Raw genomic sequence first — 18,127 nt, forward strand, 5'->3', positions numbered from 1 at the left:
TTATTTGTTTCCCTGCTCTCTCTCCCTCTCCTCCTCCTCCTCTTCCTCCACTTCATCCTCATCCAGAGACACCACCCCGGAGGAGGCTACATCTGAGACCTTCCTGTGGGTGGCATAGTCAGGTGGGAACACCTCGCGCTCTCCTTCTCCCTGGCACACGATGCCCTCATAGTCTTTGCAGGGCGTATCTTCGTCCTCCCCTGGCAACAGGTAGGTCTCGGAGTAGGTCACAGAGTAGCAAGGCGACTCCTCCCCCCCCGGCCGGCCCCTCCCACCCCCCAGGCTGTTGAAGTCCCCTCCCCCTCTAACCCCCTGTCCCACCCTCTGGAGGCGGGCCAACAGCAGCTCCTCCCCCCCTTGCAGGGCCGAGAGGATCTTGGCGGCCAGCTCGGCGGTGTTAGCGTGGTTGTTGCCGCAGTGATGGGTGAGATCTCGCAGTAAGGGGTGTTGCTCATCCAGGCTGTAGAGGCTGGAGCAGAGAGTGTCTGTGGAGGTGGGGGAGGGCCTGTCTCCCCCCTCTCCTCCTGCCCCCTCGCAGCCCGGCCCCCGCAGACCCAGGTGCTGACACACCTGACTGTGAAGAAGGTCCCTCAGGTAGGTGGGCACCTCTGGAGCCAGAGAGGGGGGAGAAGAGAGACAGTGAGTATGCTGAATGACCCTGCCTAATGTCTGACCATGCCTGACGAGGTCAGGTCACGTAGTCATGAAAAACTATGAGCCCTACTGATGAGAGAGCAATTTACTGTTATGGAATGAAAGCAGACACATTAAATAATGAAACTAACTTATCAGGCTAAATCTGGAAAGGGTGGAGGTTATAGGATTCAAGCTGATCCTAGATCTGTGCCTTTGGGGCAAATTCTCAGCCATATACTGTAGTGTTACGGAATACGTCATACTAAATGAAAATAAATGACATTATCAAGCAAAACAAAGCAGTCATATTTGGTGCAGTGAAGTAAGCAATCAGCCTAAAAGCATTGTCGTCCCCAAAATAGATGCGCACACACACCAAACATACACACACATTTATAGTCCACTCACACAGCCAACAAACTCATAGAGCAACCCCCCCGTCTGCAGCAAAGGAATCAAATTAAACTTGCAGGAGGGATCTCAAATTGCGCCGGGGAACAACTTTTTTTGTGAGAGGATGAAAGTAGGGCACTGGGACAATAAGAGTTCCAGACAGCTTCGTCACCACACAGAGAGAGGAGACAGAGAGAGGTGGGGGGGGGTGGGGAGAAAGGACGTGCAGGGCCTGGAGGGTAAAAAGCAGGGGAGGAATAAATGAAGGTGAGAAAGGAGGACCATGCACTCTTCAGTGATACTCCGGTTGTAATAGGGTAGCATTGGCTCAAATTGTGAAGTTGAGAAATTAAGTTGGTATCTTTAGAAGTTTTGGAGGAGGTCTGATTATGATAGAGTGTGTGTGTACAGTACCTGTGCTTTGTGTTGTGGGCTCATTGGCGGGAATGAAGTCCTCATCATATGAGTCGTCATTAGAGTCATCGCCGTCCACGGACGACCAGGCTCTCAGCTTAGCCTCCGCTATGGCAAACTGCTCAGCCACACCTGCACACACACACACACACACACACACACACACACACACACAGGTTAGACATCATATTCACAAACATTCAATACACACACAAACACACACAGGTCAGACATTGAGCCCTGTCATTGAGTGCCCATGATGATGCAGGCATATGCTTTTTGATTGACAGGTCCTTTCTGTGGAAGACAGAGTACAGGGATAGACTGACATCACAGCAAGGTTCTAAACCGGAGAGGTCGTAGGTCATACCAACATACAGACATGTTACCTGGATATACAGTACCAGTCAAAGGTTTGGACATCTACTCATTCAAGGATTTTTCTTTATTTTTACTATTTTCTACATTGTAGAATAATAGTGAAGACATCAAAACTATGAAATAACACGTATGGAATCATGTAGTAACCAAAAAAGTGTTAAACAAATCTTCAAAGTTGCCACCCTTTGCCTTGATGACAGCTTTGCACACTCTTGGCATTATCTCAACCAGCTTCATGAGGAATGCTTTTCCAACAGTCTTGAAGGAGTTCCCACATATGCTGAGCACTTGTTGGTTGCTTTTCTTTCACTCTGAGGTCCAACTCATCCCAAACTATCTCAATTGGGTTGAGATCGGGGGATTGTGGAGGCCAGGTCATCTGATGCAGCACTCCATCACTCTCCTTCTTGGTCAAATAGCCCTTACACAACGTGGAGGTGTGTTTTGGGTCATTGTCCTGTTGAAAAACAAATGATAGTCCCACTAAGCGCAAACCAGATGGGATGGTGTATCGCTGCAGAATGCTGTGGTAGCCATGCTGGTTAAGTGTGCCTTGAATTCTAAATAAATCACAGACCGTGTCGCCAGCAAAGCACCCCCACACTATCACACCTCCTCCTCCATGCTTCACGGTGGGAACCACACATGCAGAGATCATCCGTTCACCTATTCTGCGTCTCACAAAGACAAAACGGTTGGAACCAAAAATCTCAGATTTGGACTCATCAGACCAAAGGACAGATATCCACCGGTCTAATGTCCATTGCTCGTGTTTCTTGGCCCAAACAAGTCTCTTCGTCTTATTGGTGTCCTTTAGTAGTGGTTTCTTTGCAGCAATTTAACCATGAAGGCCTGATTCACGCAGTCTCCTCTGAACAGTTGATGTTGAGATGTGTGTGTTACTTGAACTCTGTGAAGCATTTATTTGGGCAGTTATTCTAATGAATTTATTTCCTGCAGCAGAGGTAATTCTGGGTCTTCCTTTAATGTGGTGGTCCTCATGAGAGGCAGTTTCATCATAGCACTTTATGGTTTTTGCGACTGCACTTGAAGAAACTTTAAAAGTTCTTGAAATGTTCCGGATTGACTGACCTTCATGTCTTAAAGTAATGATGGACTGTCGTTTCTCTTTGCTTATTTGAGCTGTTCTTGTCATAATATGGACTTGGTCTTTTACCAAATAGGGCTATCTTCTGTATACCATCCCTACCTTGTCACAACACAACTGATTGGCTCAAACGCATTATGAAGGAAAGAAATTCCACAAATTAACTTTCAAGAAGGCACAGCTGTTCATTGAAATGATTTCCAGGTGACTACCTCATGAAGCTGGTTGAGAGAATGCCAAGAGTGTGCAAAGCTGTCATCAAGGCAAAGGGTGGCTACTTTGAAGAATCTCAAATATAAAATATATTTTGATTTGTTTTAACACTTATTTGGTTACTATATGATTCCATATGTGTTATTTCATAGTTTTGATGTATTCACTATTATTCTACAATGTAGAAAATAGTAAAAATAAAGAAAAACCCTGGAATGAGTAGGTGTCCAAACTTTTGACGGGCACTGTATATGCAAACACTGCAAATAATTCACACTCAGGTATGTGATTGTGTAACACAAATACACAATCAGAAATGAGAGATCTGTCTCAGATCTGTATGTCACACACGACAGGTAGCCCAGCGGGGTGGCAGGTAGCATAGCGGTTATAGCGTTGGGCCAGTGACTGAATGGTCGCTAGTTCGAATCCTCACGCCGACAAGGTGAGAAATCTGCTGATGTGCTCTTGAATAAGGCACTTAACCCTAATTGCATAACCCACTCTCCGAGGGTGTCTCAAGGAGAGATGGGATATGCAAAAAACACGTGTATTAATACACACTTGTTCATGAAATAGGACAAATATAAACACCCACCAAATTATTTTATTACACACAGGGGGAGACGGTGACTGTGGGTTTCTCCGTGGCTGAAGTGACTCAGCATGTGACAGAGCCAGTGTTCCACAGAGACGAGCTGACCAATCACCTCCAATCACTGTCACCAGGTAGCCAATCACAAATTACCTCTTTCTCTCCACTGCTTCAAAGGCCTTCCTTTCCTCATTCCTCTCCTCTCTTTTGTATTCCATCCAATCCCTCTCTTTTCTCATTCCTGTCTTCTCATTTATTTCTCCTCTCTCTCCCTTAGCCACATGCCTTGTGCTCCTCTCCTTTTCTCATTCATCTCATTTTATTTTCCTTTACATTTCAATCTCCCTCTTTTTCATCTCATCTCTCTCTTTCTCTCCTCATCCCATTTCAATTTAAATTCTCACTCTCTATTTCCCTCTCCCCTGTTCTCTTCTGTCATGTGTTCTGTATTCATGTGTTGATTCACACAGAGATCGATTCTCTCATTCATATTCTACTGTGGCTCAGCCCTAAACTCAGCCTTCACACACAGGAAGGACTGTCCTCTGACACATACCGCTAGTGTCTTTCTCTTTCTTTAAGTTTCTGTTTCTCATTCTCTTTCTCCATCTTATACACAACAAGGTTTACATCCATTCTGTATACATGTGTGTGTGTGCACGAGCATGTGTATGCTATGGTCCTGCATAGATTGGCTCCTCTCCCAGTCCAGCACACTCCCAGAACACTTTGATGGCATCTACAGAGTAACCCCATGGACCTGTAGCCCTGCCAGCCCTGCCAGACCTGCACATACATACACACACACACAGTAACATTTGACACGCTCACACAAACTGAAAAGTACACCCTTCTATACACACTCTCTCTCACTCTCTCTCTCTCTCCCTCTCTCTCACACACTCACACACACACACACACACACACACAGTCTAAAGGGTGAAATAAGCTCCTCTAAGTATCGGTCAAGGCTGACAGCCAGACTCCTGCAGGGGATAACCACTATCCAAGATAGTGTATGTGTGTGTGTGTGTGTGTGTATGTTAGAGAGAGAGGCCGAGACAGAGATGTTTGTGTGTGTTGGCACGGGCTGGTCCATCAATAGGACAACCCCACCTGGACACAACCCCCAGGGTACCTCCCATTCAGCTGGCTTAATCTATCCTGAGAGCCAGCAAACACACAAACACCATATACTGTGCATACATAGTCAAAAACCTTCCAAGACATTTACCCTTGTACTCTCTCCCATAATTGAAACCGAATCACTTTGACCAAACATTCATACATTTACACTCTCTCACATACATACACCAATACACAGCTACAGTTGAAGTCGGAAGTTTACATACACCTTAGCCAAATACATTTAAAATCAGTTTTTCACAATTCCTGACATTTAATCCAAGTAAAAATTCCACTTTATTTTAAGAATGTGAAATGTCAGAATAATAGTAGAGAGAATTATTTATTTCAGCTTTTATTTCTTTCATCACATTCCCAGTGGGTCAAAAGTTTACATACACTCAATTAGTATTTGGTAACATTGCCTTTAAATTGTTTAACTTGGGTCAAACGTTTCGGGTAGCCTTCCACAAGCTTCCCACAATAAGTTGGGTGAATTTTGGCCCATTCCTCCTGACAGCGCTGGTGTAACTGAGTCAGGTTTGTAGGCCTCCTTGCTCGCACACGCTTTTTCAGTTCTGCCCACAAATTCTATAGGATTGAGGTCAGGGCTTTGTGATGGCCACTCCAATACCTTGACTTTGTTGGCCTTAAGACATTTTGCCACAACTTTGGAAGTATGCTTGGGGTCATTGTCCATTTGGAAGACCCATTTGCAACCAAGCTTTAACTTCCTGACTGATGTCTTGAGATGTTGTGTCAATATATCCACATAATTTTCCTTCCTCATGATGCCATCTATTTTGTGAAGTGCACCAGTCTCTCCTGCAGCAAAGCACCCCCACAGCATGATGCTGCCACCCCCGTGCTTCACGGATGGGATGGTGTTCTTCGGCTTGCAAGCGTCCCCCTTTTTCCTCCAAACATAACGATGGTCATTATGGCCAAACAGTTCTATTTTTGTTTCATCAGACCAGAGGACATTTCTCCAAAAAGTACGATCTTTGTCCCCATGTGCAGTTGCAAACCGTAGTCTGGCTTTTGTATGGCGGTTTTGGAGCAGTGGCTTCTTCCCTACTGAGCGGCCTTTTAGGTTATGTCGATATAGGACTCGTTTTACTGTGGATATAGATACCTCCGTACCTGTTTCCTCCAGCATCTTCACAAGTTCCTTTGCTGTTGTTCTGGGATTGATTTGCACCTTTCGCACCAAAGTATGTTAATCTATAGGAGACAGAACGCGTATGACGGCTGCGTGATGTTTATACTTGCGTACTATTGTTTGTACAGATGAACGTGGTACCTTCAGGCATTTTTGAAATTGCTCACAAGGATGAACCAGACTGGTGGAGGTCTACAATTTCTTTACTGAGGTCTTGGCTGATTTCTTTTGATTTTTCGCATGATGTCAAGCAAAGAGGCACTGAGTTTGAAGGTAGGCCTTGAAATACATCCACAGGTACACCTCCAATTGACTCAAATTATGTCAATTAGCCTATCAGAAGCTTCTAAAGCCATGACATCATTTTCTGGAATTTTCCAAGCTGTTTAAGGCACAGTCAACTTAGTGTGTGTAAACTTCTGACCCACTGGAATTGTGATACAGTGAATTAAGTGAAATAATCTGTCTGTGAACAATTGTTGGAAAAATTACTTGTGTCATGCACAAAGTAGATGTCCTAACCGACTTGCCAAAACTATAGTTTGTAACAAGAAATGTGTGGAGTGGTTGAAAAACGAGTTTTAATGACTGCAACCTAAGTGTATGTAAACTTCCGACTTCAACTGTACATTACATTCACGGTTTTTCACACAACCTGCAAAGTCACCCAAGCCCAGCTAAAATTCAAACAGAGACAGTGACGTAGATGAGGAGTCATGTCATGTCAGCACTGACCAGGGTTCTGACAAAGTGGACAGGCGCACAGTGATGATGTAAGAGGAAGTGAAGGACAAGAGAAATAACCCTGGGGTCAGCTGGATGTGATGGTGGGATCAGAAGGGGGTAGAAGTGTTTGCATGCCTGTACAGTATGTGTGTAAAGGGGGCATATTTTGTGATGGTCAGAGGAGAGGAGAGGAAAACAAGAGGAGAGGAGGGACACAGAGAAAAGCGCTCAGTCACGCCGTCACTAGCCAGGAGCAGAACCTTACTGTGCAAATTAACCTTGAGAGGCTGCACTGCAGGGAGGGAGGGAGAATGGAGAGAGAGGGGGGGTGAAAGACAAAGAGGAATGAGGAGAGAGAGGGAACGAGGGACCTAGAGAATAGACAGAGAGACAGATGGAGATAGGCAAAAGAGAGAGGAATAGAGTGAAATAGTAAAAGAGGGCGGCAGACAGGGACAGAGGACAAAAGAGTGGTATAGAAAGAATGGGACAAAAAACAGAGAGAAAGAGGAACATTTCACAAAATTGTAATACCTCAAGTCACTGCTGTAAAAACCATTCTCAGTCATCTTACCTGTTAAAGTAAAACTAAATTATCTTAATGATAAACGAGGTAGGCCTACTGACCTGCAGCGAAGCGTGCCTCCTGTTCTCCCTCAGTGAGGTCAGAGTAGTTGTTGAAGTCAGACTCCAGAGCTGTGGGGGTGTCAGTGGGCTTACACCAGCCCTTCCACTCTATCAGGTGGGCCACCCTGCCCTGGGCCATGCCTGTGGGCCGCGTCACATGGTCCTTCATCGCCTGGGAGATGCCTAGAGGTCAAAGATTAGAGGGCAAGGGTCACATACATGTAAAGTGTAAAGAGTATAGCAGGCAGGATTTGTTTTGTGTGCGTGTGCATGTGTTTGCATTCGGGCGCAATGCTCGTATTTACCATGTAATGAAGATCTGGCTAACGCCGCAATCTCTTGAATGGTAAGTGCTCTTCTCGATTTTGGTAACATTTCAGCGGTGTCTTCAACATTTACCTGTGAAGGAAAAAACAAGCATTAGTGAAGGATGACTCATACACTACATTAATGATGACAAGCAGTGTAGGTTATTATACAGATGCACTGTACATGCTATGACTACCAAGAAATCCATTCAAACTGATCTAAAAGAGCACTCATGTTTTCAAGGCAGAGAAAATACCTGTTTTCATTGCTTTTACACACACAGGTACACGCACAGACACACACACACTGCATGAAAGATATGAAGGGCCATTGCAAGATTATTATGAGGAAATGACAGAACAACCCCCATCCTCTCTACTCTACTCCCTTGGTCTGGTCTGGTCTGTCCTTCCTCTCTACTCTCCTCCCTTGGTAAGGTCTGCAGTGGTGTGTATTCATGGATGCCAAGGGAAGCCAGGCATCCCCAAAAAATTGACCAAGAAAAAAATAGAAAATAATGTATCTTTCGTCACTCTGTGTTTTCATAATTTTCCTTCAATTCGCAAGAGGCTGAATGTATTTCACCGGAGAAAGCATCGGAGCGAGCGAAACAGCGCCCCTGTCTCTGTATGTATAGGCCATCTACAGGGTCTGATGTTGTCTGGTCATAAAGAGTATGACATTGTTGCCGCCCGTAGCATTGAATGCAATGGAAGCCAGCGAGCATTTGGACTTGTGGTTTTACTTAATTCTCTGTACTGGCTGATGATTATAAAGGCGATTCTGATCCAACCATACATGTATACATTGTTGTGCCCCTGGACTGAGAGGATGAAAGTTCAATATGTAGCTAGATGTAGAAGACTAATGTTAACTAGCTAACGTTGCCCATGAAAGGAAGTTAGGCTAGCGAGCAAGCATTTTAGCCAGGTAGCCTAGGACAACTTAAAATAAAAGTGTACTCTATGACAAGAGTCATAGACCATTTCGTCAACATGAAAGAGAGGAGGATGGCATTGGCGTTTCTCAACAAGTAGGGTGAGTCAACATGTTTTCTCTACGAACATGGACACACACACACAAATCAGAACCATGGTCAACCACATCATATTAAGCTTACATTGATTGGACTAAATTGTTTTTGTTATATTTTAATTGTCACTGTAATAGACTAAACATAGGTGATTTGATGATGTTGAAATGTTGAAGTTGAAATGGTGTTGGAATAGTGGAGGCAGCTCCTGTTTTCTTTGCGACTTGCGGTAACTCTCAGTGGTTCAAAATCAATAGCTAGTTGTTTAGCAGTCCGAAAATGTCGGAAATATTAACTTGCTTGACCATGCTGTAGGTCATGTAACTGTTACATGCAATATGCTTTGTGGACTTCACCGGACAGAGGTTGCTCTCCGGTTTTGTGATGAAACAAAGGTGTGGTTGAATTGATTCTGTCACTGTGTCATCTTGTCTCAGCCTTAGACCTATATATTATGGTCGCAAGGCATGTGAATTTACAGGTTATATAGAAAACAATGCAATTATCACAACACATAGGTTGTGATATGGCTTTTTATCTGGCTTGGCTTCCCAAGTGATTTTACCCATGCACCGCTACTGACGGTCTGCCCATACTGTAAAGTCACACCACAGACATTGTATGCGCATTTGTTCCCCATCGCTTTTTATAGCCTAGCTTGGTCCACGTGTTTATAATGTCGACAGTTAGCTGATCCCATGTCAAGCTAAGCTTGCGCATTGCTAATTCATGACGGTAGAATCATTAGCAGCAGAACGCAATGACACCGTTTTTGGGGCGCTCTAAATACTGAACATTTAGTAACAGCCCTGAGGCAGGGGCCCCGCGAGCTAAAATGTTCCCGCGCTGGCGATTATATCAACCACTATTGAGAGGCGTGATAATCCTCTAGCGCCTCAGAAGAGAGAGAACGAGAGAGCGAGAGGAGCTCCCAGATCACTGAAGAAAAACTGGGAGATATGACATGCCCTCGAGTTTCACATGACCCCGGGGGCCACTGCAGTTTACACCACCGTCACCCCCTCCTTCTACCTCTTCACCCACTTTCCTCTACTGCCCTGCTGAACGCGAGCTGAGAGCTCGGAATGGTGAAGGCATCGGCGGCATTCATCCCCACACAGACGGGTGAAGAGGATGGCACTCTTGTGCTTCACATACACGGACACACACATCCCTTCGGTAAAAGAATGAGGACATGCCCGGTGTGTTACTGACAAGCAATGGGCTAATCTGGCACGGTCTAGTGAACAGACAGAGCAGCAAGGTGCCGAAGTTGCCATTACTCAGTTTAAAATCCCAGACTCGCTTGTGGCATTCGCTGTCGTTTCTGTTGAACCATTGCTTTACCATAAACTCTCTATAGTGACAACAGACCTATGAAGCATTCTCAACACAGAAAAAGAAAGGAAAACATCAACAGCACCGGCACGGGCAGTAGGCTATACATTAATTGAGTAATTGGCATTCCGCGTATCTGCTTGGTGTATTGAACTAACCGGTTTCTCACGGTCGCCTCCAAAACTGCAGACGCAGTGCCACAGGTTTCATAAGAGAACCCACAAACATATGGCCTTCGAACAGGAATGTATTTACAACTACTTCCCTTATTTTAAGATTAATTAAATATAGAAAATATTAAAGTTATATTTGCCAAAATAAACTAGGATGGCCCAATAGTTTGCAAAACAGGTGCCAGAGTGACGTGCATATCACTACAGGGAGACACAGCAATGCCCTACTACAGGCTTTTCAGCACAGGACAGCTCTACTCCAGTTCCTTTGAATTGAATAAACTGAATATGAGGCATTTCTGCAAGTAGACTATGCTGTAACATGATATCACAAAAACAAACGCACGCGCGCACACTGGCTACACGCACAAAGACACCCACATTCACACACGCAAAGATTGCATGCAAGAATAGGCTTCCTTTGCTAGTGGAAACTTGAGCAACGGAGAACCGTTTTCGAAGCACACAGGCATAGGGTCGCGAGGAGGCGAGGACAGCACACATAAACAGCGGCGTGGCATGTTAGAGAAGAAGGAGTCGATGTCCTATTTTCCATGGAAAAGCTGCTCTTCTGCGAGAAAACAAGGGGCGTTGTCACGGATGAAGGAACACTTGTATCACATTTCACTGATGTAAATGAATTTGTAATAATAATAATAATAATAATAATAATAATAATATGCCATTTAGCAGACGCTTTTATCCAAAGCGACTTACAGTCATGCGTGCATACATTTTTGTGTATGGGTGGTCCCGGGGATCGAACCCACTACCTTTGCTGTGGTCCTCTGTAGCTCAGCTGGTAGAGCACGGCGCTTGTAACGCCAAGGTAGTGGGTTCGATCCCCGGGACCACCCATACACAAAAATGTATGCACGCATGACTGTAAGTCGCTTTGGATAAAAGCGTCTGCTAAATGGCATATTATTATTATTATTACAAAATCATTTACATCAGTGAAATAAGTGTTCCTTCATCCGTGACAACGCCCCTTGTTTTCTCGCAGAAGAGCAGCTTTTCCATGGAAAATAGGACATCGAGTCCTTCTTCTCTAACATGCCACGCCGCTGTTTATGTGTGCTGTCCTCGCCTCCTCGCGACCCTATGCCTGTGTGCTTCGAAAACGGTTCTCCGTTGCTCAAGTTTCCACTAAAGGAGTATTGCTATAGCAACCGATCACCAAGGAACAATTTATCTCAGGATACTTGGATCCGTGATTCGTAGATTACGTCACATGCACCACGGATGGCCACAACACCGCTTATTTTCTGCTGCAACCCCTCGTCTTTTACTCCTCGTCTCAGCTATACGTTCAAATATTCCTCTGGAAGCCCAAAGACTCAAATGCTTTCTATAGGTTTCAGAGGCGACACTGTCTGGTCTACAAACAGATGCGTTGTCTATGCTTGTTGAACGTGAAGAGAAGTCGAGCCGACACGCGTGCACTCGCGGAACTTCTGTCTGGCAATGGGCACGCACGCAAGGGTCTGATACGGTGCTTGAAGGGTCACCAAGGGAAAAACAAGCATAATGGCCCTAGCCCTTCTATTCCATCTCCGAGATATTCAATAGAGCCGTGTAGAGAGAAGAGAGGAGAGAGACAAGAATGGAATATTGTGGCGGTGCTAATCATCTCCTCTTTCCTGCAGCCACGCGCTGGCTCATTGCGAGATCCAGATGGTGCGCACTGATCGATAAAATGAGATGAGACGGATTCATCATTAGCTTTGAGTGAATTATTCCAGCAACCTGCTAACTTCTATTTACTTCTCCATAGCCTGCAGAAGACTGTCAATATAGAGAGATAATATGGACTAAATGGAATATAGAATCTGTGAGCCGGTTCATTGCATAATCGTTTCCACCTCTGGATAGGCCTATACCTGAAATTGTTTAGATATAGCCTAGTCATTAGAAAATTGTGCCGGTCAGTAAATAATATGTATACATCGTCACAGAGAGCTACTCCGAAAGGAACAATCAAACCAACCCAATGTCAACGTGGCACTGCGGCCAACCTCCGGGTACAAAGCCAGGCAGTCAGTCAGAAGCGCTGAAGCCTACACAGTAAATGAGACTGCAGCATTGGCCGCCGAGCCGCTGCCGACCCAACCGTCCAACTCTCCTTAGTAGAGCTGTTTAATTGCATTTAGGCCAAGGCAAAAAGGCATTACATTCAGAGCCATTGAGATTCCCATTTGAAAGCTGCATTAAAAATTAATTGCTAATTACTTTGAATGACTTCATATAATAATTAGAAAACTAACTGGTGAACATTTAATGAAAACCAAAATGAAGGAACCCAAAGCGGAATCGCTCGTTGACGGCTTAGTTAATTAGATAATTATTAAACCAGAAAAGGTTGAGAAAATATTTGTATGCTTCACATCGCGAATTACTACTGACTTCTATTATCGGCGATCCCATTGTATTAGACAAACTATAAACGAGCAACACGAGGGTTTATGTAATTGTAGGCCTATTCCAAATAGGCTACTGCAGTTAAAACACAAACATATTGGTGATACAAATGTTCGGTTCAGAACTGCTGCTTTAGGATAATGGAATATGATGTAAACGCACCCATTATAACAGAGATGAACAATGATGTTCCACCTCATGCAGCGCAGTATCGAGTAAACAGTATAGGCCTATTCAATAAGCATTCCTCCAGTGAAAACATCTCCTGTGATAGAGGGTCTCGCATGAATACACAGTGTATGATAGCTGTAGCTGAGCGCCAGGGCCAGGGCCAGGGCCAGGGGACGCGGTGTCAAGTAACTATGTGCGGACCGAGCCAAAAAAATGGTAAAACTGTGGGAATCAGCACCTCGCAGTGGTCCAGAGTCTCTAGGGGTGCGTGGAGAATGAGTCTGCGAGCCAAGCAGGTCCGCATGTTCCCCAAGAGCGCCAGGTCAGACACAGAGTTTGCTTCGCTCCAGTCCACGCGCACTGTAGGACCGTCGACTGCCACCGTCGAAAGGAGAGAACTTATAGGTAAACTGCAAATCACCATGCCTCGAGAGGGACTCAGCAGCCACTGCGGGGGCTAACTCAGCCGGAGCGTTTAGAATCCTCAGCGGGCCCTGCGTGGTATCTCAATGTAGTGTCCCTTAGATAAGGCCGACTATTAACCCCAGTTAAAACCTATTTAGAATAGTAATAAAAACGACAGGGTCCACTTGAAGTGAAATACCACGGAGAGCTATGTGAGGGGGGCTGTCCTCGTGCACATCCACTTTGCAGTCATGCCACGTCATGCAGGCAAGGCTCTTGTCGTTTGTATTTTTTTCAACAATCTAAGCTATAAATAGGTCAGTGTAGATTAGAGGGGGCCCAGTGACCGTCCCTGCTAATCAAATAAAGCAGAGAATATAATATGCACTTCTCTTTATGACAAAATACACCTTTTTATTTTCCACCTAAACACCTCTCCACCTGGCTGCATGCACTTTAACCGCCCTCCATTATGAGTGCCAAGGCACTAACCAATAGGCCTACATGGAAAAGGACTATGGGCACGTCGTGCTCTAGCGAGCTCAAATGCCACCATCCCTTCAGCCAGCTCCCTCAGGCTGGAATTGGCACTGCGCAAAACCTAATTGAACAACACTTCAGAGAAATAGACTGACGCTTACGTCATAACTTGGCACAATGGTGGTACCACTTAGGTAATAGTTTCCACCACTCGTTCGAATACAAAAATGATAAAGATTGTAGTTGATTCTATTTGTTAATCTCTGAAGGATTGACCAAGGTTGCAAAGCAGAAGCACGGAAATGCCCTACAGGTGTTTCAGCACTTGGACAGCTCCTAGTCACAGTGCACTGTGTGATCGCCGTTTTCAATGGGTAGGCTTGTGGGGATGAGTGCAACATGACTAGATAATCAACCATGCAACTGCCAATAATAAATGACAAGTGCCATTTAGTATCAGTTGCTTACAAAAACCTCAGTCTCTACTGGATATTTCCTTTCAGTAATCAGAGTGGGTCTATAATGTCAAAGGATAGCTTCTCTTTTTCTCTTCTCTCAGAGAACAGTTTCTAGTTACAGCATGTGAAAAGAACAATTCTTCGGTCGATTAGTCGCCGGCACCCATCTCTGATATTGAGCCCAATATATCTGGCCTCATCACTCACGAGCTCAAGTTGCTCGCGCCAGGAGGATTCAATATCTGCCATTTAATTGGATGTGTTGGGATCAAATGCCTCGGGGTGTTTTGTATCTGGGAATCCATGGCTCGCTCACTAATTAAAGTATTGTTCGGAGGGGTGATGGATGCACGCGCTGTTTTGTAAATTAGATTCATGGATGGGGCTTGGAAGGCGTTGGTTTGTCATTTGAGCCGATGGCCGCTGGCTCCCTTTTGATGTGTGTTGATTTCCAACCCTCACACACACAGATTGCTGTGGGGTAGACGAGCCATGCACTGCGCCCTCTGTTACCCCCCTGGATCACACAGAGAGAGACACACACCTCAGTTCCCGTTTCTATGACGACCGAATCGACTTGATGCTGGGATCGTGTTGGTGAGAATTAGCAAACCAATAAACACAAATAGCCTACCGACCGGCACCACTGCCGAGCTAAATTCCAATATTTACATGTCTAATATCTGCCAAGTAAACAGTGATTTTCACTTGCCTTTGGAATGAGAAATGGATCAGGTTATGACCTTTTTTTATCACAGTAGTAGCCCCACAACACAAACAACATGTAGGCCTAATGTATAAGGCCTATTCAAACAAATGAATCAATCAAAGGCAAAGCCGCATCGCTTATGTGATCATGTCTCATGGCAACCTCGAGGATTCCATAAAGGCGCAAGTTCCTGGTCCATAGAGCAATGCAATGAGGACCAATCTGTAAAAAAAAAAATATATATATATATAGCTAGGACAAAAAAAAGATAAAAAGATTCTAAAGCCTATGTAGCCTAGAGAAAACTAGGGGGGAAGGATATGATTTAGAGCGTTGTAATCTTATAGGCATAGCCAAGGATTTTTGTCGATTGTCTTCTCCTTACAATCGGCAAATTGAAAAGCTATCGACTTCAGATTGTGCAACAGTGTCTCTGCCGCCGCGCGTATCGAGAGGCTCGCGGACATCCGTCATCTGTGCACAATACGATTACATTGACATGTCACAGTCCTGACAAGTGCTGATAGGCGCTCTGAGGATGATAGCACAGTAGCCTACAAGCCATTATCATCAACAAGGGTCTGAAGGAGCGATGACTTGATAGGCAATTAGAGGGCCTGGCTTCCAGATTTACAGGCATATCAAATACATCATCCCTGGTTTGTTTATATTGCTAACAGTATTGTATTTCGCTTGCTGTGGTGTGTGTGTGTGATTACATGGCTGCGTGCACTGATGGATGGATGTGGGGGGCGTGTGATTTATCGCTTCTGCAAGGCCCCATCAAATGAATTCCCAAGACCGAGCGAGGGACAGATCGGTGGGAAACACCAGTGAAGAGGAGACTGGAAGGCACGTAGAGCTTCATCGACTAGGCAACAGACACTGAGACAGACAGACAGACAGGGGAATCTTGTAACCAACCAGCCGGAGAACATAACAACTGCGGTGTCAACCGAGGAAGCTTGTCTCTCGGAAACAGCAAATCAGTCTGTGGGCTATGTAGCCTTTGCCCCAACACACTGATATATTTTATTTAAATTATGCGTTTCCGGACGAGGGTAGCCCCCTATTTCTTAAAAAGGACTAATTACAGCTTAGTCAAATCAACGATCTTATGATATATGACGGCTATAAAGCCATGTCTGTAGGAATAGCTCTTGGAATAGCCCGGATAACATCAAGACAGAAAGCGTAGATAAGAGCAATATGCCGTCTTACCTTGCAGCTAAACTGGGTCAATGCAGTCAAAACCATGGTGCCGGCCGGAAGAGTCTTGTCATTCAAAAATAAAACCTTCAGCTCCGCATCCTTTAACAGCAGAAAAGCACTTCACTCTCTCCTGCCTCGCGCGCCCACCAAAAAGCTATGAGATCAGCTCTCGCCGCATCTTGATGCGAACACTCCCTCCTCATCTCCTGCAGCTCCTCCAGAAGAAAGCTCCCTTCTCTCCCTATTCTCAACTGATTGACTATTGTCAACAGATTTCTGGTCTATCTAGAAATCTCTCATCTCAAAGATAAAAAAAAGGTTTACAGTCTAGTTCAATACACAAACGACTCTTACATTTTCCGTGCACAAGATTTCACAAGCACCAAATTCACACCATTCGTTTTATGCAGAAATCAGGCTGTCTGGGACGTGCTATTAGGATCACAACAAAATTGAAGAACTCTTACCAACTGGCGTTTTGGAACCAACACAGCCCATTTCGTTCTTAGACGAGTAGCCTAACCTACACCTGTTTTCCTTCTGCAAAAAAGACCTGAGCGTACCTTATAGATCTGAAATCTCTCTCTCCCCGGAGTCTTCTCTGGGTTCCGCAAGGATACGGCGTGCTGCTCACACCCCTCGAGTGACGCCGAGGGCGGGGAAAAGTCCGACCCTTTCGTCCACGTTTTCACTTGCTTTTTTTTGTTAGTGCTTGGCTTTCTTGTAAGTTCTGTATTTTCTATATGGCTTCTGTGTAGTCTTTGTACAGTTTTATCATTACAATATTCATCTATCTTCCTGTAGCCTAACCGAACCCCTCTCTCCCTACGTCACTGAGGGAAGGATCGATTCTGGCGTTTCAGCACCACTGTGGCTGGACAGCGCACGTCTGCTTGGGCTCGGAGGCGGCGGCAGCAGCATTGGCTTCACGCTCCGCTGGTGGGGGTTCCCCCCTCGTTTTCACACTCCAGTGAAATCCACACACCAGCACGGGGTCGCCACGCGTCTTCGTGTAGCTCTAGCCTACTAGCGTCATTCGACCTTGGCTAGAAGAGTTGCAGGTTGCATTGGTATAAAAATCCCACGCGAAAACTACCTTTATACACCAGGTCGAGTTTCCACCTCCCCTTTCGCTCTACTGGACGCGGAAAGGGATCTGATTGGAGGATGTCACCGTGTAAGTACCAGCGTATTTCAGAAAGGGTGAGGGGCTAGAAGTGGAGAGAGAAATAACTGATGTTCTCAATTAAAAGTTGCATTTCTCAGCAGATGCGATTTCAGTGAGGGCCTCTGATAGCCCACTGAGATAACTTATTACAATTTATTAAACTGAAATAATTGATCTAACTCACCTCCTGTGGGTAGGGTCTAGTTAAAGATGCAAGGCGTGATTACAATTTTACAAGCATAGCTTTTAAAGATGAAAACGTATAATTTCCTGCCCTTCAGTCTTTTCATGAAAGAATCCGGAATCAGGAGTACATTTAGGTTATTCTCGTATTTGTGCCGACATCTTATGGACAAGGACCCCCCTCCCCCCTATTTTGTTATTCAGTGTGTGAAAAGTTAAAGACATAGACTATAATAGGTCTACGGCCAGCCGGCAGGTGGTAAAGACCATGCATAGACATGGTTAGGCTATCAATCAATCACATTTATTTATAAAGACCTTTTTACAACATCAGTTGTCACAAAGTGCTTATACAGAAACCGTGCCTAAAACCCCAGAGAGCAATGCAGATGTAGAAGCACTGTGGCTAGGAAAAACTCCATAGAAAGGCAGGAACCTAGGCTATGTGCTTTGCATATTGCTTAGCCTATAGGCCCTATTTGGCAGCGCACAAAGCATTTAAAAGCAGGCCTGCATTGTATCATCTCCATTCCTCTTCTCTCTTAAACGCCCACCATGACGCTAAACATAGCCCGCTCGAGCTGCTGCTGCTGACCCACGCACCTGCTTCTTCTAATGCGCCTGCCTGCCATTATCTTTTCACGGAAAGCGCTCGTAGGAGGTGCAGCTCCTACCAGGGATCTAAAG

General features: G+C 45.1%; 1 protein-coding gene across 1 annotated transcript; it reads right to left on the reverse strand.

The window, feature by feature from the left end:
• LOC311106206 (protein FAM131A-like) lies at nt 1-13,201 on the reverse strand (the record flags this gene model as incomplete). Its single annotated transcript, XM_084148515.1, has 5 exons — nt 13,064-13,201; nt 7,686-7,779; nt 7,381-7,563; nt 1,444-1,575; nt 1-608 (listed from the first exon to the last, which is right to left on the reverse strand). Exons 1-5 carry the CDS (start codon nt 13,127-13,129, stop codon nt 1-3), a joined length of 1,083 nt encoding a protein of 360 aa, XP_084004641.1. The 5' UTR covers nt 13,130-13,201.
• Between the last annotated feature and the right edge of the window lie 4,926 nt (nt 13,202-18,127).

This window comes from Coregonus lavaretus (assembly GCF_964263955.1).
Source record: "Coregonus lavaretus genome assembly, chromosome: 30".
Taxonomy (NCBI): domain Eukaryota; kingdom Metazoa; phylum Chordata; class Actinopteri; order Salmoniformes; family Salmonidae; genus Coregonus; species Coregonus lavaretus.